Source organism: Hyperolius riggenbachi, chromosome 6, assembly GCF_040937935.1.
Source record: "Hyperolius riggenbachi isolate aHypRig1 chromosome 6, aHypRig1.pri, whole genome shotgun sequence".
In the NCBI taxonomy this organism is placed as follows: domain Eukaryota; kingdom Metazoa; phylum Chordata; class Amphibia; order Anura; family Hyperoliidae; genus Hyperolius; species Hyperolius riggenbachi.
The window spans coordinates 77637894-77661421 of record NC_090651.1 but is presented as its reverse complement, the minus strand read 5'-3'; the positions used below and the strand labels follow the sequence as shown (position 1 = coordinate 77661421).

The following is a 23528-nucleotide window of genomic DNA, read 5'->3' as shown; positions in this document are numbered from 1 at the left end:
TCAGCGCATTTCTGATTTCCGAAAACAACATGGTGTAAGATCTGGTAAGTATGGTGGGTAATCCAAAAATGGCATTTTTTGTCAGCTATAAATACAGTGGGGTGTGAAAGTTTGGGCAACCTTGTTAATCGTCATGATTTTCCTGTATAAATTGTTGGTTGTTACGTAAAAAATGTCAGTTAAATATATCATATAGGAGACACACACAGTGATATTTGAGAAGTGAATTTTAGTTTATTGGATTTACAGAAAGTGTGCAATAATTGTTTAAACAAAATTAGGCAGGTGTATACATTTGGGCACTGTTGTCATTTTATTGATTCAGAAACCTTTAGAACTAATTATTGCAACTCAAATTGGCTTGGTAAGCTCAGTGACCCCTGACCTACATACACAGATGAATCCAGTTATGAGAAAGAGTATTTAAGGGGGTCAATTGTAAGTTTCTATCCTCTTTTAATTTTATCTGAAGAGTAGCATCATGGGGGTCTCAAAACAACTCTCAAATGACCTGAAGACAAAGATTGTTCACCATCATGGTTTAGGGGAAGGATACAGAAAGCTGTCTCTGAGATTTCAGCTGTCTGTTTGCACAGTTATGGAACATATTGAGGAAATGGAAGACCAAAGGTTCAGTTCAAGTTAAGGCTCGAAGTGGCAGACCAAGAAAAATCTCGGATAGACTGAAGCGACGAATGATGAGAACAGTCAGAGTCAACCCACAGACTAGCACCAAAGACCTACGACTTCATCTTACTGCAGATGGAGTCACTGTGCTTCGTTCAACCATTGGGCGCACTTTACACAAGGAGATGCTGTATGTGAGAGTGATGCAGAGGAAGCCTTTCCTCTGTCCACAGCACAAACAGAGCTGCATGAGCCATGCTAAAGCACATTTGGACAAGCCAGCTTCATTTTGGAATAAGGTGCTGTGGACTGATGAAATTAAAATTTAGTTATTTGGGCTTAATAAAGGGCATTATGCATAGAGGAAAAAGAACACAGCAGAAAAACACCTGCTACCTACAGTAAAATATGGTGGTGGTTCCATCATTCTGTGGGGCTGTGTGGCCAATTCAGGGACTGGGAATCTTGTCAAAGTTGAGGAACGCATGGATTCCACTCAGTATCAGCAGATTCTAGAGATCAATGTTCAGGAATCAGTGACAAAGCTGAAGCTGCGTCATGGCTGGATCTTTCAACAAGACATCGATCCTAAGCACTGCTCAAAATCCACAAAGGCATTCATGCAGAGGAACAAGTACAATATTCTGGAATGGCCATCTCAGTCCCCAGACCTGAATAAAGTTGAAAATCTGTGGTGTGAGTTAAAGAGAGCTGTCCATGCTCGGAAGCCATCAAACCTGAATGAACTAGAGATGTTTTGTAAAGAGGAATGGTCCAAAATACCTTCAACCAGAATCCAGACTCACATAGGAATCTACAGGAAGCGTTTAGAGTCTGTAATTTCTGCAAAAGGAGGATCTTCAAAATATTGTTTTAATTTATTTTTTGTGGTGCCCAAATTTATGCACCTGCCTAATTTTGTTTAAACAATTATTGCACACTTTCTGTAAATCCAATAAACTTCATTTCATTTCTCAAATATCACTGTGTGTGTCTCCTATATGATATATTTAACTGACATTTTTTATCGTAACAACCAAAGATTTATACAGGAAAATCATGACGATTAACAAGGTTGCCCAAACTTTCCCACCCCACTGTAGTTGCACAGAGATCACATTGTGGATTAGAACACTGTCCTGCTACAGCATCCAACCTTTCCAAGTCTGGCCTCTTTCTCTTCACACGCTCCCTGTTTGCTCGAGATCCCCTTTTTTGTGTACGTTGACTGACAACCGCTGTCTTTATGAATGGCAACTACTCTAGCTATCGTTCTTACTGTCCGCCATCTGTCCTTCTGCATGATTTTGTTGATTTGTTTTTGTCTTCAGTTATTGAGCCGCTTGGACATCCTGGGCATTCATCAGCCTCCACATTTTCTTGACCATCATGCAAATGCATATGTGGCTCAGAGGCCTGTGTATGATGAAAACATTCTTCTCCATAAAACAGGTTATGACTTTCTTTAAAGGACAACTGTAGTGAGGAGAATATATGGAAGCTGCCATATTTATTTCCTTTAAAATTATACCAGTTTCCTGGCAACCCATCTTTTTGGCTGCAATCGTGTCTAAATAACACCAGAAGCATATGCTTGTTTAGGGTCTATGGCTTAAAGTATTAGAGGCAGAGGATCAGCAGGACAGCCAGGCAATCTAGATTGTTTAAAGAGAACCCGAGGTGGGTTTGAAGAATATTATCTGCATACAGAGGCTGGATCTGCCTATACAGCCCAGCCTCTGTTGCTATCCCAAACCCCCCTAAGGTCCCCCTGCACTCTGCAATACCTCATAAATCACAGCCACGCTGCTGACAAACAGCTTGTCAGAGCTGGCTGTGTTTATCTCTATAGTGTCAGTCTGCTGCTCTCCCCGCCTCCTGCAGAACTCCAGTCCCCACCTGCATCCCTTCCCTCCCTGCTGATTGGAGGGAAAGGATGGGGGCAGGGACCGGAGCAATGCAGGAGGCGGGGGAGCAGCTGAGACTGACACTACAGATGTAAACACAGCCTCACAGCACGGCTGTGATTTATGAGGGATTGCAGAGTGCAGGGGGGCCTTAGTGGTGTTTGGGATAGCAACAGAGGCTGGGCTGTATAGGCAGATCCAGCCTGTGTATGCAGATAACATTCTTTAAACACACCTCGGGTTCTCTTTAAAAGGTAATACATATGGCAGCCTCCATATCCCTCTCGCTTCAGTTGTTCTTTAATAACTTGCAGTAAGTTAATATGCTGTTCTGTTTTGTGAGGTGGCATTTCTGTGAGAATGAAACTGACCAGTATCTAGCTTAGCTGGCACATGCATGAGTTGTGGGGAAAGCTGAGAAGACTCCGAGGTCCAGTGTTAACCTAACATATCTCCTGATCAGAGTCACATGAATCTGTTATTTATATGACAATTATATAGATTCTGAGGCCAGAGCAAGTGATGAAGTGTTTCTATTTTTGTGTGTTATAAATTCAAATCTTATATCTATCCTGGTGTTTTATTATAAGTTTTATGTGTTTGTTTGTTTACTGTACATCTTTTAAGAAATATTTCAGTCAGGGCCCACTCACACTAGGGATTGCAAAACACTCGCAACATCACTAATGTTTTGTGGTGGCTTTTTCGCAATTTAGTGCATATTTTTCAATGTTCATTTTCACAATTTTTGAGCCAATCGCGTGTTTTTAACATTGCAATTGCTCTAAAATCTCAAAAAAAGCGCTGCATGCACCGCATTTGCGTTTACCACGCATCACCAGCGTTTGCGGCAGTGATCTCACTGCCATATACTTATTATTACACTAGCTCTTTTAAAAGTTCTAGCGATCGCCGGCGATCAGCGGTAAACGGTCGCTAATTGCCCCAGTGTGAATGGGCCCTTACAGTGTTTCACATTAGGAGATGAAATACATTTTTCGTTTTTTTATTAAATAATAAAACTACAAGTTAGATAGCAGATCAGCCATTATCTAGAGACAGAATTTAGCCTTCGAAGGGATAGCAGCCCCATCTTTAACCACTTTATCCACCACTACAGTATATCTAAGTCTTCTGTGACTTCATCTAAGCCACGAGTCAGTAGATATAGGTCTTGTAGCAGAAGCAGTGCTGTGCAGGATTGGGCTTGCTCCTGTGCACATTTCCGGCATTATCTGATGCAGCACTAATTCGTGAACAGGAATATATGTTTCCTGAGGTAATGAGATTGATTTTTACCATTAAAAATACTTTCATTTTCTCAGTTCATAGTGAAAATACACTCTGTAGCATTATTTCAGAATCAAATATATTCACCATAAATTGTGACAGGAACATAATCTAAGTTTTGTGATAAGAATAAGAATATTGTGATAAGAATAAGAATAGCCAAACAAAATTCGTGTTTTTTATCTACAGTAGCACTTTTTATTTTTAACCACTTGCCGACCGCACGCTTATACCGTGCGTCGGCAAAGTGGCAGCTGCAGGACCAGCGACGCAGTACTGCGTCGCCAGCTGCAGGCTGATTAATCAGGAAGCAGCCGCTCGTGCGAGCGGCTGCTTCCTGTCAATTCACGGCGGGGGGCTCCGTGAATAGCCTGCGGGCCGCCGATGGCGGCTCGCAGGCTAAATGTAAACACAAGCGGAAATAATCCGCTTTGTTTACATTTGTACGGCGCTGCTGCGCAGCAGCGCCGTAAGGCAGATCGGCGATCCCCGGCCAATCAGCGGCCGGGGATCGCCGCCATGTGACAGGGGACGTCCTGTCACTGGCTGCACAGGACGGATAGCGTCCTGTGCAGCCCAGATCTCCCGGGGGAGCAGGTAGGAGAGGGAGGGGGGAGAATGTCGCCGCGGAGGGGGGCTTTGAGGTGCCCCCCCCGCAACATGCCTGCAGGTAGGAGCGATCAGACCCCCCCTGCACATCATCCCCATAGGGGGAAAAAAAGGGGGGCGATCTGATCGCTCTGTGTGGCCGCGGATCTGTGCTGGGGGCTGCAGAGCCCACCCAGCACAGATCCAAACAAACAGCGCTGGTCCTTAAGGGGGGGTAAAGGGTGGGTCCTCAAGTGGTTAAACTAGAATTGGTAAAACTGAGAAATTATGTGTTTTTTTCTATTTTTTTTCCTTGTTTTCCTATTAAAATTCATAGAAAACAAAATTATTCGATGGAAAAAATGGCTTACAATGAAAGCCTAGTTTGTCTTGAAAAAGACAATACAGTATATATTTCATTTCTGTGTCATAAGTAGTTTTTTACCCATTTAATCATGTGAGTGAGATTGGATAGAAGAGGGGTGTCTGTGAATGTGTGGACATTTGCCCCCTCCCCCTTTTTGCTCCATTTTTGTTTTGTGTGCGTGTGATTGATGGGCTGACACTGTGCTGTGGGATTCTTTATTGATACTCATATTGTTGGAGTTCCCCTTAATTTAGCGTCCAAGATAAAAGGATGTATGTCTCTTGCTATTACTATTGGACGCTGTGAGTAAAGTGTGGAGCTTGCCAATCCTGATATGCGCCCAATACTTTCGGAGAAATAACTGACATTACGAGTTTCAAGCTGTTAAGAGAACTGCTCGATTATTTGTTTTGGAGAGGAGGCTTAACCAATGGGTAGAGAGTGGAGGCGGGGATATGTAGATGCGACAGGGAAGACTGCCTTTTAAAAGTAACATGACGGTGCTGATCACATGACCGTCTGAGGAAGCCCGAGGGGCGGGCGATACTAGTCACGGAAACGAGCCAGGAGTGACGTCACCCGCTGCGCGTCTTGCTAGCGCATGGATCCGGATTAGCGTGGACGGGGAGCTCTTGTGAGAAGGGGTTGAGAGGAGTGGCGAGCAGTGGCCGGAGGAATCCTGAGGAGTCCACAGGAATACATGACTGTCCCAAGGAGGTGGTGAGAGCCCTCCGGGCAATGTGATCAAATGTGTATGAGATCTGGGCTGAAGAGGTTGCAATTTATGCTGAACGCTGCCCTGTACAATCACATAGGCTTTTGCTTGTTGTGGGAAACGGACTAACACCTGGGGGGCCCCCTATGCATGGATTAACCTTACTGCATGCCTAACTCCACTCCCCCTGAGCTCGTCCTTGGAACTCAATTGCTATTTGAGGGCTTTATATGTTGGAAAGTGTGAATCATCAACCTGGAGGAAACGGGGACTATTCACTATTTGCCTTATAGCATTGACCACGCAAGTTGGATCTGAAACTACAGCCCACACACATCTAATGAACATTGCAGTTGCAATTGAAATAACTCCCGGGAGTGTACCTTCTGAGTGTGTGGGATGATTGTGAGTGCAGTGTGAGTGACATGGCCGGCTATGTATGCCAGGTTTAAATACACTCAAAGGCTCGGTTTTATGGGGGTAATGGGGGACTTTGTATGCAGACATTAAATAAATTAAATGTGTTTATATGAGACTGAGTGATACAGTTTTTTGGTTCTAGGCATTTAATCACTCACTAGGCTCCCCCAATTGGGGTTTAACACTAACTATATACAGTGAGCGCTGGATAACATTGTTGTTGCTATGTGTCATAAGTAGGGATAAAGTTATTGCTGATTAAATAAGGACATAGCTAAACTGTCAAAACTGCTCTGGTCCATAAGGGGGAAACAAGGTCTGGATGCGAAATGGTTAAAGGGAATTTCTATGTTTGTTGAGAAGTTCAGTGCTTTGGGTCCAGCTCTGTATATTGCAAGGACCAGCATTATTTCTGCTTGCCATTGTTTTTAAAACAGTCCTCACACAGTGTAGCTAAAGCAAGGTACACTCGCTGGACATTGTCCCTTGGATAGAGGTAGAGACTGATAGCAGTATACTCGCTGGATAAGGCTTGATTAATACGGGAGCTCCGTTTTACCTTTGGGCAAATTTCAATGGATCCCATATCAATAGGATACATTTACTCATGTCCATTTGGGAAGGATCTGTTGCAGACCTGAAATGCAAAGTCCTGATCTGCTCAATATTTCTGTACAAGTGGATGCATTTCCCATAGAAGTCTATGGTGGAAACGCATCCACTCTGGACTCTACAAGGACCTCAATTGATCACCTGAAGAGATCTTGCACTGTTCGGCTGGCCATTTGCGATCCGGCTCCAGTGTGGGCCAAAAAAACCTTTAAAACCAATAAAGTGGAGTGTGTTGACTTACCTCCAGGAATGACACAACCTGATTAGGACACAAAAATGTGTTTAGTAAAGACAAGACAACTAATTTTGTTGTGCTACCCTCACTTCCTCAGGTGTGTATGTGCCTAATAAAGTAAGAGGTAATTGCAAATGGCATTACCGAAAATGTAATCATGAGGTAAAATTATGAAAGGTACATACATTTTATTCTGTATTTATATTTTTGAGGGCCTCATATACTTAGTCCATTCATCAGTTGCATACACCTATGTAAGTGGACTTGATGCAAGGAAATGTGTTGTCTTGTGGCTTTTTACCTAATGAAACTCTGTAGGTAACCAACCTGTGTCTTTCCTTAAAGTAAGCCCACACCCAAACACCATTTTATTAGTGTTATCTGTATTGGGAACCTTCTTTGTTTATGCGTTAGTGACAGTTTGCCCTCATTGGACCAGTGGAGTTTACTTTCTATGACTTTTTCATTCCATAAATTACCTGGTTTGCAGGATTAACTGTTCCACTGGCTTTCCTGTGCATCTGCCCTTACTCCAGTGAGGTTGGGTTAGTCTCCTCCCCTGCTGTATCAATAGTTGTCTTGATGATAACACTGTTTTGTGAGTGTAACCAATAACCCTGTTATCCATCCGGATAGCTTTTTATGCTACATTTTTTTTTGCTCTCTGTATTGCCATTCTTGTTTTTGATTTTCCTTTTTATTCCAGTACAGAAAGCTGTGACTTTCTTTTTGGAATCTGTTGGAACCACTCCCCAAGCTTAGGACTTACAGCCCCAAGCACTCTTACCACCACTAGACCCACTTTAGCCATCACTGTCCACATCCTATCTACTTCCTGTTTCATGCATTGCCACTTCTACAGCTTCTCATACTCTGTCTGATGCTGTGACCTCTTACTACTATATCTCATCACTGCTCTGTTCTAATCCCTGCTCTATCTCACGACGTTCAGTTGACTGGCTGGTTCCTGTTTCTCGGTCTGTTTGAATCTCGAAGTTGCATTTGATCTTATCCCTGATGTTCTTTTGGACCTTCTGTGGAATTTACCATTGGAACCTGGCAGGGCTTAGACCATAATTTGTGCACATGTTCCTGTATACAAGGCTAGTTAGTTAATTGTGTGATTTAGTTCCTGGTGTCCTTGCTTGCATCTTACACCCTGCCCCTATATCATAGAATGACTTTAGAGGTATCTATGCAACGGCCTCAATTCACTAAGCTTATCTTTTGTCTTTCATAACGTTTCTAGAGTTATCACCATGGTGATGAGGCATGTCATAGGCCTCAATTCACTAAGGTTATCTCCTGTCTTTAATAACTCTTCTAGAGTTGTTACCATGGTGATAAGGCATGTAGTATTCAGGAAACATTTTACCTCAGGCAAGCCTAAAGTTAACTCTTCTGTCTTTAAATTAACTCTCCAATCCTTAAAATAACTCCAGAGTTAAAGACAGGCTGTTAATTAACTGCATGTGAAAATAACTACAGAGGAGGTAAATTAACTACAGAGGAGGTAAATTAACTACAGAGGAGGTAAATTAACTACAGGAGAGGTAACTTAAGGAATGAAGAGGTAAGATAACTCTCTCACGTGTGGAGGTAAGTTTTCTCTTGCTTTATTATCTCTAGCATGATCTTAGTGAATTGAGGCCATTTTCAGGAAACATTTTACCTCAGGAAAACCTAAAGTGAACTCTTCTGTCTTTAAGTTACCTCTTCAATCCTTAAAATAACTCTAATCTAATTCTAAAGTTGATGGCCTCAATTCAGAAAGATCATGCTGAAGATCAGGCAAGAGAAAACTTACCTCCACACATCGATCTTGCCTTATTAACCTATTTTAGTTCCTGGACGTAGAAACTACGTCCAGGAACCACGCGCGCTCCCACGGCCAATCGCGCGCGTGCACTCGCGCTCCTGGCCCGCGGTTCGTTAGCCAGGCAATCAGTGAATCGGGCTATGGTGCCCGATCACTGATTCCTCTCCCCCGCTGAAAAAGCGACAGCTTCTCTCGGAAGCTGCGCTTTTTCTGGCTGTTACCTCCCCCATGCGTCTCTCTAAGCGTATGTTACGCTTAGACTGACGTCATGTAAACAAACTCATGGCCGCCATCTTGTGGCCAAAAAGTAAAGCTACAACTAAAAGTAAAAAAAATAAAACTCAAGACACATTTACATTATAAAACCATTGTTTACATCCCACCCTCCCAAAAATACCCAAATAAAATGTTTAATATATATAAAAAAAAAAAAAAATTACAATAAAAAAAACAAAACATGTAAATATTTACCTAAGGGTCTAAACTTTTTAAATATCAATGTAAAGATGAAATATTTCTATATTTTTTTTTTTATTTTAAACTTGTAAATCGTGATAGATGCAAAACGGAAAAAATGCACCTTTATTTCCAAATAAAATATTGTCGCCATACATTGTGATAGGGACATAATTTTAACGGTGTAATAACCGGGACATATGGGCAAATACAATACGTGAGTTTTAATTATGGAGGCATGTATTATTTTAAAACTATAATGGCTGAAAACTGAGAAATAATGAATTTTTTCAGTTTTTTTTCTTATTCTTCCTGTTAAAATGCATTTACAGTAAAGTGGCTCTTAGCAAAATTTACCCCCCAAAGAAAGCCTAATTGGTGGCGGAAAAAACAAGATATAGATCAGTTCATTGTGATAAGTAGTGATAAAGTTATAGGCTAATGAATGGGAGGTGAACATTTCTCAAGTGAAAATGACGGAACGCAAATGGGTTAAGGTGTAGAGATAAGTTTTCACAGTGAGAGAGTTATCTTATCTCTTCAGTCCTCAAGTTACCTCCTCTGTAGTTTTCACATGCAGTCAATTAACAGCCTGTCTTTTACTTTAGAATTCTGAAGTTATTTTAACCTCCGTGGCGGTAAGCCCGAGCTGAGCTCGGGCTATGCCGCGCAGGAGGAGATCTCAGCCCCTGGTGGGGCGATTTTCACCATTTAAAGTGCTGTACGCGCAGCTAGAACTGTGCTAGCCGCACGTACAACTTGATCGCCGCCGCTATGCGGCGATCGCCCGCACGCAGCGGCAGAAGAGGTCCCCCCCCCGCCAGAGCCCTGCGCTGCCCGGACCAATGAGTTCCGGGCAGCGCTATGGGCTGGATCGGAGGCATCTGACGTCAGGACGTCGGCTGACGTGCATGACGTCATTCCGATCAAGCCAAACAGGGGGGAGCGTTATTTACGCGTTCCCCTGTTTGCTATTGTTGCCGGCGACGATCGAACTAGAGGGACACATGCGCCCTCTAGTGGAGTTTCATGTAGCTACCACTCTGGTAGCTTTACATGAAACATAAAAAAAAATTGGATTTCTGCAATTTTTGCAGAAAAAATAAACCGCCAGGGAGGTTAAGGGTTGAATAGTTAACTTTAGAGATCTTGCCTTAACTTAAAGACAGAAGAGTTAACTTTAGGTTTGCCCGAGGTAAAATGTTTCCTAAATACTACATGCCTTATCACCATGGTGATAACTCTAGAAATGTTATTAAATACAGGAGATAAGCTTAGTAAATTGAGGCCAAAGACAGGCTGTTAATTAACTGCGTGTGAAAATAACTACAGAGGAGGTAACTTAAGGAATGAAGAGATAAGATAACGCTCTCACTGTGTGGTGGCAAGTTTTCTCTTGCCTTATTAGCTCCAGCATGATCTTAGTGAATTGAGGCCTTTGTCTGCATCTTAGAATGTGTCAGCATCCTGTCTGTGGATGGTACATCCCATACAGGCTCTTGTGTTGCCATGGCACTTCCTCTGTTTGGTCTTCCTTCCATGTCTGCTGGTGTCTGAGGTAATTTCTCACCAGCTCACATCATTGGGTGCCATCAACTGATAGACTCGTGGACTCTGGGTTTAAATCAAGACAAAAGTTTTTGACAGACACATACACAGCAACACCCTCCAAAATTTGATGAGGATGGCCAATTTATTTTCCAAAATCCACATTGTACCTTTATAAATGTGACCTCTCTCTGCAGTTAATTATTTAGTAACACAGAATTTGCAGCATAAAATCCATGGAGCGTGTAGCAGGAGCCATACATGTCCCAATCAGCATAAATCAGATCTCAAGCTGACGTTTTTATTGCTTCCCTGTGCAGATGTTTTATCACCAATACTCTGGAGCGCCACTCACATTCTGGAGAAAACATTCATGCAAATTTCTTTATGAATGAAGAGTGATGGGATACGTTAGCAAAGTTGTGTGTCTATCATAAATTATTACCTTATCTGAATGCAGAAAAAATGGTTTTTCAAATTTGTGTTCTTCTTGGGTTGTGATTGACAAAGATGAAGCTGGAGGGTAGAAGAGAAGATGTATCTCTCTGTAAAATCTGTTCCCATAGAGAGTGGCCCACCTCATGCAATACTAATCAGATCCTGTCTGAGGAGAGATAAATGGCCTCCCTGCTACACTTCCAGTATTAAAGTAAAACTTCAGCTTTGATGATTAAAGAAAAAAAAAGAAATCTGGTCAACGGTAGCTCTAAACACTCCAGAGATTTTAACAAATAGTGATAGTCTTACCTGCTTCTGTTCCATAGGAACTGAGACAGTTCAATGCAGTGAATACCTACAACACCACAGTGTTTAGTATTAAGCTTCCTACACATGCCTGACTGAAAGCGGACCCAAACCAAAATTGTTTTTAATTCAAAATATTTAGTTGCACCACTCTGACACATACAAAGATAAATAAACACTCCTTCAAGCCTATGAGCATTTCAGTGCATGCTTTTCACCCTTCTCTTTTCATTACTAGGGTTACACAGGGGGCATCCATTAGCAATTCCTCCTTTGCCGGACACCACCTACTCCAGCATTTTGCCATATTCTGTCCTGGCAATATGAAAGGAAGGGAGGGGTTCCTCCAATAAATGTAAAAAATGTTATATTTGTCATCATGCAACTGAAAAAAGGCTGCTATTTATTATTATAATTTAGAAAATAGATTTTATTTCTGAAATCTTGTATTTTTAATTTGGGTCCACTTTAAAGAGACACTGAAGCGAGAATAAATCTCGCTTCAGTACTTATATTCAGCAGGGGCATGTGTGCCCCTGCTAAAACGACACTATCCCGCGGCTAAACGGGGGACCCTTACCTCCCAAATCCCCTCCGTGCAGCAGGGGATCTCTTCCGTATTCAGGCAGGGCTAATGGCCGCAGCCCTGCCTCCACACGCGTCTGTCAGCGCGTATCTCCGCCTCTCCCCCGCCCCTCTCAGTCTTCCTTCGCTGAGAGGGGCGGGGGAGAGATGGCGATGCGCCGCTGATAGACGGCGCTGAGAGGCAGAGCTGCAGCTGTTAGCCCTGCCTCAACAGCAGCAGCAGCATCTTTAACCACTTTATCTACCACTACAGTATATCTACGTCTTCTGTGACTTCATCTAAGCCACAAGTAGATATAGGTCGTGTAGCAGAAGCAGTGCTGTGCAGGATTGCGCTTGCTCCTGTGCACATTTCCGTCACTATCTGATGCAGCACCAATTGGTGAATGGGAATATATATTTCCTGAGCTAATGAGATTGATTTTTACCATTAAAAATACTTTCATTTTCTCAGTTCATAGTGAAAATACACTCTTTAGCATTATTTCAGAATCAAATATATTCACCATAAATTGTGACAGGAACATAATCTAAGTTTTGTGATAAGCAGTAAGAATAGCCAAACAAAATTCGTGTTTTTTATCTACAGTAGCACTCTTTATTTTTAAACTAGAATTGGTAAAACTGAGAAATGATGTGTTTTTTACTATTTTTTTTCCTTGTTTTCCTATTAAAATTCATAGAAAATAAAATTATTCGATGGAAAAAATGGCTTACAATGAAAGCCTAGTTTGTCTTGAAAAAGACAATACAGTATATATTTCATTTCTGTGTCATAAGTAGGGATAAAGTTATTGCTGATTAAATAAGGACATCGCTAAACTGTCAAAACTGCTCTGGTCCATAAGGGGGAAACAAGGTCTGGATGCGAAGTGGTTAAAGAGAATTTCTACGTTTGTTGAGAAGTTCAGTGCTTTAGGTCCAGCTCTGTATATTGCAAGGACCAGCATTATTTCTGCTTTCAAATCCCCTCCGTGCAGCGGGGGATCTCTTCCGCATTGAGGCAGGGCTAATGGCCGCAGCCCTGCCTCCACACGCGATGCGCCGCTGATAGACGGCGCTGAGAGGCAGAGCTGCAGCTGTTAGCCCTGCCTCAACAGCAGCAAAATCTACGACCAAGTCGGTCATAGATTTTGCAGGGGGGGATTTGGGGGGTGAGGGACCCCAGTTTAGATGCGGGATATCGGCGTTTTAGCAGGGGCACACTTGCCCCTGCTGAATATAAACACTGAAGCAAGATTTATTCTCGCTTCAGTGTCTCTTTAAAGGCGAAAAATTGTAAATATTTAAATATGTGCAAACATATGCATATACGAAGTAAGTTTTTGCCAGAGTAAAATGAGCCATAAATTACTTTTCTCCTATTTTGCTGTCACTTACAGTAGGTAGTAGAAATCTTACAGAAACGACAGGTTTTGGACTAGTCCATCTCTTCATGGGGGAGTCTCAGGGATTTATTTATTTTCAAAAGCACTTAGTGAATGGCAGTTGCTCTGTCCAACTGCCAAAAAACTGTGTAGCGAGCAGGAAAGCTGGCCAGCATCATTGTTTAAATCCTTTTTAGGGAATATCTTTATAAAGAATAACAGCCTTGCTGAGAATCCCCTATGAAGAGATGGACTAGTCCAAAACATGTCGCTTCTGTCTACTACCTGCTGTAAGTGACAGCAACATAGGAGAAAAGTAATTTGTGGCTCATTTTACTGTGGAGAAAACGTACTTCTTATTTGTCTATGTTTGCACATATTTTACATTTTAAATGTTTTTGCCATAGTTCCCCTTTAAGTTGGCTGAGGCGGTCGATAATGATTGCCTCAGCTGACAAACAGGCGTGTGTATGGCACCTGACGACCCCCGACAACCAACCCGCGAGCGATCCGGTGGACGGACCTACTCAACCCCAGTGATATTGATCCCCTTGTTCACGCCACTCCCCCGCCCTCCGTTCCATCACCCCCCCCCCCACACACACACACACATAGCATAACAGCACATTGTCAGCTTCTCAGCAGACGCGTGTGCAGCCCGGGCCAGCAATGTGGCCCAAGCTTATCCCCAATGGGCGACGACATTTGGGCATGTGCACGCACCCTAAGAAGGAGAGTCTTTCTGTTATAGTTACATTAAACTTTCCTAGATTGTAAAAAGCAAAGCCACCACACTTCGCCCACCCGATGCAGCTGCTTCTGAAGTATCGGTATATGGTGCTTGATTTGAGTGTCTGTTAAATATGTTATTGGCAGGCATGTGTTGTGGAACCTGAGAATGGTGTAGCCCAATCAAGAGTTGGAAGGCGAGTATTGATTGATTAGGGCTATCATGCTAGGGTTAGCTACAGATATTAGGAAGGTTACGGTTAGGAGATGGGTAGAGGGAAGTTACTATAATGGCACCCATCCACTTGTAGATGTGTAGTGGATCACGTAATATCTTCCTAATATTTAAAAGAAAGGAAAAAACACAATTGAGAGCCCCCAATAGTGTATTATTGATGATAAAGGAATGTCAAGGTAGTAGCAAATAGAAATATACTCACAAGTATGGGTTTCCTGTTCAGGAAACCACTTAAAGCACTTATGGGGATATTAAGCCTGTCCCCACTCTGGCTAAAAAGTCACTCTCTGTAGAAGGAAAGATCCACCAGGTGGATAACAATAATTGCAATGGAAACAGAGGCGCCAGCAGAGTAAAAATTGATCATAGGTAAAAACAGATAAAAGTTGGGGGGGGGGGGGGGCAAGGGTGGACTTACCTCTCCAAAACCAAACACAACCACTATGTATGGTTTAAACAAGATTAAATTCGTACTCTAGAACAAATGCAACGCGTTTCGTGGGTCTCTAGCCTGCTTCCTCAGGCAATAATAAAGATCGGAGTAACTCAGAAGTAACTACACAACTTCTGAGTTACTCCTATCTGTATTATTGCCTGAGGAAGCAGGCTAGAGACCCGCGAAACGCGTTGCATTTGTTCTGGAGTACGAATTAAATCTTGTTTAAACCATACATAGTGGTTGTGTTTGGTTTTGGGGAGGTAAGTCCACCCTTGCCCCCCCTCAACTTTTATCTGTTTTTACCTATGATCAATTTTTACTCTGCTGGCGCCTCTGTTTCCATTGCAATCTTTGTAATATTGGTGGCTTACCTGTGTTACCATTTTGTACCATTAATTGAAAAGATTGTAGCAGTTATCTTTTCTAATATCAACCACAACGCCACTGGCTTTTGTACTGCCTGATGCAGTACAAAGCAATGGAAACTTTGTGTACTGCAGCTAGAGACTCCACCCCCATGCTTCACTGGCAGGTATCTGGTATTGTTTAAAAGGAAATAAATACGGCAGCTTCCATAGGTCTCACACCCCAGGTTTCTTTTAACAAACAATTCGGCCTATGACTGAGACTATGGTTTAGGTTTTGGCCAATTACGTGATAACAGCCCTGGTGTAACCTATTAAAAATGTCTCTGAATGTGGTTTTCTAGGGCCCATATGGCGCTCCTCTTTACTGCAGTCTACCACCGGGCCAGACCCCAATGCAGATGCAATGCAATGCCTATTCTGCCAGAGTCGTCCTACACATCTGATCCAGTCGCCTGGCTTTCTTCTGATTTAGGACTTATTCACATTAGCGTCTTAGGGATCATTTTCCTTGTGAATTTTATGTACTGTATATACTCGAGTATAAGTCTAGAAATTTAGGTCTGATTCACTTCATAAAAGTATAGGGGTCGACTTATACACAAGTCACCGGCAACATTGAGCACACTGAGTAATGTGTGTACTAATAGTGACATTCCCATTTTCCCAGTGGTAAGGGATACTTTGAGGAAAGGAAATGCCAAGAAAATACAGGTCTGAAAGTCCTGGCCACAACAATTAACAAGGAAAGAGGCAGGGGGGAGGGGGGGATACTGGGCTGCATAAAAGGGAGTGAATACTTGAAACACTGGGGGGCCTGGAGGAGGTATTGGCTGCACTTAAGGTGCAGGAGGGGTTAATGGCGGCAATACTGTATGCAGTGCAGCCATTAACCCCTCCAGAGCCCCAAGTGCAGCCATTAACTTTGCTGGGTAGACTTATACTTGAGTAAGTAAAGCATTCCAGCTTAAGAGGGTTGAATATTGGAGTCGACTTATACACAAGGTCGACTTGTATTCTAGTATATACTGTAAGAGAAGCTGTTGCTTTACTTTCAGAAAAAATAGTATCATAACACTCAATTGAGGAGTGTATACGACCTAAGCCAAAGGACAAGCATCCTCCACTACTAGTAATAAGTTCACAATCTCCACTGATACTTCCACTAATTAAAGCAGGCATATTTCCTTTGCTAAAAGCAGTGGGCAATCAGTACATGTACCTATAGGATCAACTTTGACAAAGTTTACATCTGTGGCTTATTTTTAGCTAACCTTGATCCTCCTCATCACCTCACCTTTACTATCCTTTGTGGCAGCAAAGCCTTATCACCTAACTTTAACATTTATTAGCAGCACCCAACACTTATCAATGCCTAACCTTAACCCACCTTTGTGGTACACAACCGTTATGACCGCTTAACCCTCCTTTGTGGCTCCCAAGTCTTATCAAGTGAAACCTTAAAGTGAACACAGAATTGAAAATAAACTGATGAGATAATTAATTTTATTTATCCTCCTACTCCTAAAAATGTCCTATTTAGATATGCCATGGTTTTATTTTATATTTAAACATATACAATGTAGATTAAATGTTTTATTGTCTCTGCATAATGGCAGCCTAGTAAGTGTCTCAATGTTAAAATGCATGAACTAGTGACCTAGTTCTAGCTCTCCAATGTCCTCAGAAGTTGTATTCCGCCAGTAAAACTATTATGGCTGTAATTTACTTATCAGTGAGGTTTACTATATTCTCGAAAAGCTACTGACAAGACAGAAGCTGTCACTTGCATGCCTGAAAAGTAACTGTTTCAGGCAGCAAAACAAACAAAGAAAAACAGCCTTTTATTAATGTTTTGCACTGTAAATTGACATATTTATCTCATCATGTCTCATTTCATCTCGGGTACATTTTAACATTGTTTGCAACACCCAACCCTTATTACCTAACCTCAACCCTACTTTGATGCACTCAGCCCTTAGTGTCACCTAACTATAATCTTCTTTTATGGCAGATGAACATTATCAGCACCTAAACCATGTATTCAATCCTAACTTTCGAATGCTAACCAAAAAAACCTGTCATTAAACTCCTCACTTCAACTGAACTGTACTAATGATAATATAATCTTTATTCTCTAACAGTAATTTTTCACTTATGACCTGAACCCTGCACGGAAATGTGCATAGTGCCAAACCTGTGTCAAAGCCTGCATCAAAAAGATGCATGAATCTTAATCCAATCAAATTTTTTAGAACTTTTTTTTCCTGAATGAGTACTGACTAGGGTTGCAACGGTATGAAAATTGACGGTATGATAACCGTCAAAAAAAATACCGCGGTATGACGGTATCACGGTATACGGTATTGTACAATTATTCTCATTACAAATACCCTTATAAAAATGAGACAGTCAAATTTAAACAAACTCCTCTTTATTAAACCCTTAAGGGTTAGTGTCTGACCTCCTGTCATGCTTGAAACCAACAATACAAAAAGTAAAGGTCAATCCAAAATTCACAACAGAGCAATTTGCTATTTTGCTGGCTGTCATTCTTAAAGTGGACCTGAACTCTTGCATAGGACTGAAAAAACACATAGATAAATGCACCCTGTATGTATTTAGAGAGTTTAGCCTGTTTAATTCCCCCTCATTTGTGTCTAATGATGATTAAACTCTAATAATCACAAGTTGTAATCTGATCTCTCCCCTGTGTGTCACATGACTGCCTATGGCAAAGAGAGGGCACTAGGGCAGATAATAAGGCCATTTGAAAATGAGAAAGTACAGTATGTTATGTCTATCTGCTAAACTGTGCAGATTTATTTTAGGAATTGTATCAGGTTCAGGTATAACAAGGAAAAGGTTATCATGCTGTTGCATATCTTTTGGAGCACAGAGGAGAACGTTCTTCTGAGTTCAGTTCCACTTTAATTGGTTCTTAATCTTAACTTTTATTAACGTGTAATAAATTGCATGCCATGCATTGTATTATATTACAGCCAGAACCTGTCCTGAAGTCTTGTTGTGCACCATGCAATTTCCCATCAGACAGATGGGTCGACCTATAACTAGATAATTTCAGACAGATCCAATCAGATCTCCGATCGTATTCCTGAGCGATTTTCTGATCACTTAGATGATCAATGCAAATCAAACAGAAAAACGATCGGAAATCAGATCAGACCTGTCGGAAATTATCCAATTCGACCCATCTATCTGACATGAAATTGCATGGAAAACACCAAAAATACAATAATTAAAGGTCAATCCAATTGCCAACAGAGCAAGAGCAGAGCTGAGGGTAAATCTTCCCATGGAGAGTGACCCTTCCAACAGATCATGAGATTAACTAAAGTTCAATCCAAAATTGCCAACAACAGTTACAGGGCTAATTGACACTTTATGCCTGGCTGGCCCTGGGCTGGGTACCAGACTGACTGGTACTATTCAATGAGTAGTACACTATTACACACTAAAATGTGCACTGCAATTTCTCATCAGACAGATGGGTAGACCTATATTAGATAATTTCAGACAGATCCGATCGGATCTCCGATCGTTTTCCTGATTGATTTTCTGACCACTTAGATGATCAATGCAAATCAATCAAAAAAACGATCGGAAATCAGATCAGACCTGTTGGAAATTATCCAATTCGACCCATCTATCTGACATGAAATTGCATGGAAACTTCCTGAGCATGCCCTAATCCATGGAAAACATCAGCAATACGATAAGTGAAGGTCAATTCAAAATTGCCAACAACAGTAAGTAAGTACACAGAGTCACTCACAGACACTTTATGCCAGGCCCTGGGCTTTGTGAGTACCAGTACCAAAACCACCAGACTGGTATTCAATAAGTATATTACAGTCACTAAAGTTGTGCACCATGCAATTTCCCATCAGACAGATGGGTCGACCTATATTAGATAATTTCAGACAGATCCGATCGGATCTCCGATCGTTTTCCTGATTGATTTTCTGACCACTTAGATGATCAATGCAAATCAATCAGAAAAACGATCGGAAATCAGATCAGACCTGTCGGAAATTATCCAATTCGACCCATCTATCTGACATGAAATTGCATGGAAACTTCCTGAGCATGCCCTAATCCATGGAAAACATCAGCAATACGATAAGTGAAGGTCAATTCAAAATTGCCAACAACAGTAAGTAAGTACACAGAGTCACTCACAGACACTTTATGCCAGGCCCTGGGCTGAGTGAGTACCAGTACCACCACCACCAGACTGGTATTCAATGAGTATATTACAGTCACTAAAGTTGTGCACCATGCAATTTCCCATCAGACAGATGGGTCGACCTATACTAGATAATTTCAGACAGATCCGATTTCCTGATTGATTTTCTGACCACTTACATGATCAATGCAAATCAATCAGAAAAACCATCGGAAATCAGATCAGACCTGTCGGAAATTATCCAATTCGACCCATCTATCTGACATGAAATTCACATTCACAACTCATCATGAGAGTCGGAGATTAACATGTATTTGTTTAGGCCAGGTTATGGTGAAGAAATGTAAGCATGTTGAGAGTTTCAGGGCTCATCCTTGACCGCTGAGGAGACAGGATATGTCCGCTGGTACTAAAGATTCTCTCTGAAGGCACGCTTGTTGCAGGTATGCAGAGATACTTTCTTGCCACATTTGCCAGAAGAGGCATTTCTTGCCTATGCATTTTCCACCAAGAAAGAGGGTCAGCGTCACTGCTGATAGTAGGAAGAGATATGTACATGGACACTTCGGACAGCACTTTTTCATGAATGTTTTTATTTCCTAATGTTGCCTTGTTCTGCCGGGATGATGTGATTCGCTGTAGCAACCCAGATAGACCCTTCTCTTTCTTAGTGGTGGTGGTGGTACTGGTACAACTGGTAGTGCTACGGCTTTCTGTTCCCTCTGCTCCTTCATTTACTGGAGTGGATTCTTCTAGTGAGTGTGACATTGGTGCAAGATTCTCAGCTTCTTCAATACATGCCTCAACTGTGTCATCCAGGTTTTTACAAAAGCTTCTCTTAAATCGCGGATCTAGTAAGCAGGAGATGTGCAACACACGTTGCATTGACTCTGTGTATCTCCCTTCTAGCAAGTCTTCCCTCATTATAGTCTTCATCTGTGAGGTAAGTATGCTGTCTTCAGTTTGCTCCTTAAGGATTTCATTGCCAATGTGCTCAAGTATTGGTGTGAGTGAGGACAGTGTGACCCGTTTCTCAGAGGCAAGGGCATCAGTGAGCTCATGAAGTGGTTGAAGAATCTTGTTGACATTCTCAAGAGTGGCAATGTCGCTGTCTTTTGGCATGAGGTGCCATGTACCTCGGTCAATGGCCAGCACTGCGCAGACAGCCTGTTGCTGTTCCAGGAACCTGGAGATCATCTCAAATGTAGATCCCCACCTTGTTACCACATCATGGATTAGGGCATGCTCAGGAAGTTCCAGGTCTGACTGTTTCTTTTTTAAATCTCTTTTCTTTTTCCAACTCCTAGAAAAACCCTGTACTAAATGTCGGCAGGCTCTGACAGCTGATTCTACCCTTTGCATTTTCAAGACTTTGTTAATGGCCAAATTTAAATTGTGTCCAAAACATGTGAGCCAAACACAAGGGAACTCTAAAAAGGCCTTCTTCATATTTGACGCGTTGTCTGTAGTAATTCCACACAGGCTTTCCTTTGGAAGATTCCAATCTTGGAGAATGTTGTCAAACATTTCAGAGATGTGTTCTGCAGTGTGGTCTTCTGGAAAAAAGAGAGTCTCCAAGCAATGACATATCAGTTTCCAATCTGAAGAGAGGTAGTGGACTGTAAAACTAATGAATGGTTCCCCTCCTCCACTGCTACTGGTCCACAGGTCTGTGGTGACTGCATACCACATAGCTTCCTTCAGCTGTTGTTCAACACTGGATCTCACTTCTTTGTACATGCGAGGTATTTCATTACTGGAAAAGTATGTTCTTGATGGCACCTTGTACAGTGGGATGGCCTTTTTCATCAGGTGTAGAAAGCCAGGTTTTTCCACTAATCTTAAGGGCATCATGTCCTTGGCAATGAAGTATGCCACAGCACGGTTCAAATCTTTGGCTTGTTTAGACTTGGGGTCTAATTTTGTTCCCTTTATAAATGACTGCATGACAGTTGGTTGAACAGTGCTGGAATATTCAGTCTTCTTAGCTTCATCCTACAGAAAGAAGAAACAATTACCACAAAATCACTCACTAAAATATGTATATATAATTTACATTTAAAGTAAAGCAGAGACAAAGCATCCTCATGTTTTTTACCATATTAGTGGGAAGTTGGAACATTAGAGAAAACACCTACCCTGGCCTGCTCTCTGTTTCATTATTTACTGTTCATTCAGATTGCTTCTGATCAGCCCATGAGCCCTGATAAAATCCCAGACTGAGCATTCAGTCTGGCTTTGCTATAATGACTCAGGCACAGGCAGATAATGATTCATGAGCAGCAGAGCCACAAGGGGAAGGGGGCAGGCTTAGGCTTGAAAAGACAGCACAGAAAAGAGACTCACCTATAAAGATTCCTGAACAAAGACAGACTGAACAGCGCTCAGACAGTCGGGGTCTCTGGAATTTTATCAGGGCTGATAAGAAGCAAGCTGACAGTAAATAATGAAACAGAGAGCAGGTCAGGGTGTTTTCTCTAATAATGTTGCAACTTTTCCACTGATATATGTTAAAAAAACGTAAAATACATGAGGGTGCTTCGTCTCTGGTTGCACAGGCATGCACAGGCCTAAAAGTTAAAGTACACAGCAATAATGCAGCATTGATAAAAAATTAGGCAGTGAGGAAATTGAAATGGGAATGGATGGATACATACCTTGCTATGTTGTAGAGAGTGAGACACAGAGGGATGGTGTTCTCGGAGATGAGCAAACATGTTCGAGGTGTTTCCTCCTTTGGCAGCCACTTTTCGCCCACAATTGCGACATACTGGAAATCCGTCCTCCATGACAAAGCCACGGTCGTTTTTGGGATATCCAAAATGTTCCCATGCTGCAGATTTGACTTTTTTATTTGGTGGATGGAGCAGGATTCTTTCTGCCGTTTGCTGTGGCTCTGTTGCCTGCATGCTTTTGTGTAGCTCAATTTCCTCTTCCTGCATATTACTTCTTCTGTGCATCTTAGGATCAGCATCCTGCATATTTCTTGACTCAGCTGGCTGCATTTCTGATGCCTCAGCCTGCATGATCTGTGGCTGGTGGAAATCCTCCTCAGGAAGCATTCTGCAGTGCAATTCTCTTTTACAACTAGCTTATTGGTGGCACCGTGGCAGTGGCAGTGGCACAAGGACTGGGAGAGATCAAATTACAACTTGTGATCAGACGAGCTTATGCACAGCACAGGTGGTAGTCAGACTCAGTCTCAGAGATGATGACACATTGGGGATCAAATGACTTGCTTGCACTCACACAGGCTAAACTCTCTAAATACATGCAGCAGGTGCACCGTGCAGCCAGGGTCTGCTTTCCTAGCTGGCTCAGGCTGGCAGTGGCAGGCAGGCCCAGGCCCCAGAGTCAGACACAGTGGGGGAGGCTCTCAGGCGGCAGGCCATGAGGTCAGGTGGGGCTGGATGCATACCCTTAAGGTGGTGGTGGTGGCGAATTGGCGTTGGCGTGGCGATGCCCTTATTTTTTCCTTTAGGGTGGCTCTAGGGCGTTTCCCCCTTGCCTTACTTTGTTGCTGGCCTGGCTGGAAATATGGCTCCCTCCTGGGTCGTACAAGCTACGCAGCGGCAGTACGCAGCACTCACAGACTCTGGGCGGGAAGGCAGGAGGAGTACGTGCCTACGTGGTGCGTAGATGCGTGTGCGCTCCAGCCGCTAGGGGAGCAGCGTTTAAATTACATGCCGCGGTCGCGGCAGGTCGCACTCGCGTCATCATTACAGGACGCGTACGCAGCCAGCGCCTGACGTCAACCCGGAAATAGGGCAAACCGGTATTTCGGAAATGTGCACGGTACGGTTACCATGTAAATTAATACCGCGATATATCGTGAAACCGGTAAACCGCGGCAACCCTAGTACTGACACATTATTCTACTAGGTACACAGCTGTAATTGTATTTCTATACTGCTTTATTGTTGTCATCAGATGCTCCATAATATTAAAGAGACCTGAACTCAGAACTTCCTCTTTGCTCTGAAAGATAAGCATTAACAGCATAATAACCTTAAAGTGGACCCAAATTTAAAATACAGGATTTCAGAAATAAAATCTATTTTCTAACTAATAATAACAAACATAAAATATTTTACATTTATTGGAGGAACCCCTCCCTTCCTTTCATATTGCCGGGACAGAATCTGGCAGGCTAGTGGAGGAGATAAAAAACAAAAACCAGGCTGCTACTGATGATGTCACAGGGGAGGTGATCTCATCTTATGTGAGATTTCACATAGATGACGCCCCTGTGAGGGAAGGTAGCTGA

General features: G+C 42.4%; 1 protein-coding gene across 1 annotated transcript; it reads right to left on the bottom strand.

Moving 5' to 3' along the window:
* Nucleotides 1-18717: 18717 nt before the first annotated feature.
* LOC137522469 (E3 SUMO-protein ligase ZBED1-like) lies at nt 18718-22343 on the bottom strand. Its single transcript, XM_068242533.1, has 2 exons — nt 21919-22343; nt 18718-21256 (listed from the first exon to the last, which is right to left on the bottom strand). Exons 1-2 carry the CDS (start codon nt 22321-22323, stop codon nt 19580-19582), a joined length of 2082 nt encoding a protein of 693 aa, XP_068098634.1. The 5' UTR covers nt 22324-22343; the 3' UTR covers nt 18718-19579.
* Nucleotides 22344-23528: the final 1185 nt, after the last annotated feature.

What these genes read in the sequence shown, in the direction of transcription:
- LOC137522469 (XM_068242533.1), bottom strand. Translation starts at nt 22,323, where the DNA reads ATGCTTCCTGAGGAGGATTTCCACCAGCCACAGATCATGCAGGCTGAG. An exon ending in ACTCTCTACAACATAGCAAG is followed by an intron (nt 21,257 to 21,918) that starts GTATGTATCCAT and finishes TTCTTTCTGTAG; the next exon opens with GATGAAGCTAAGAAGACTGA.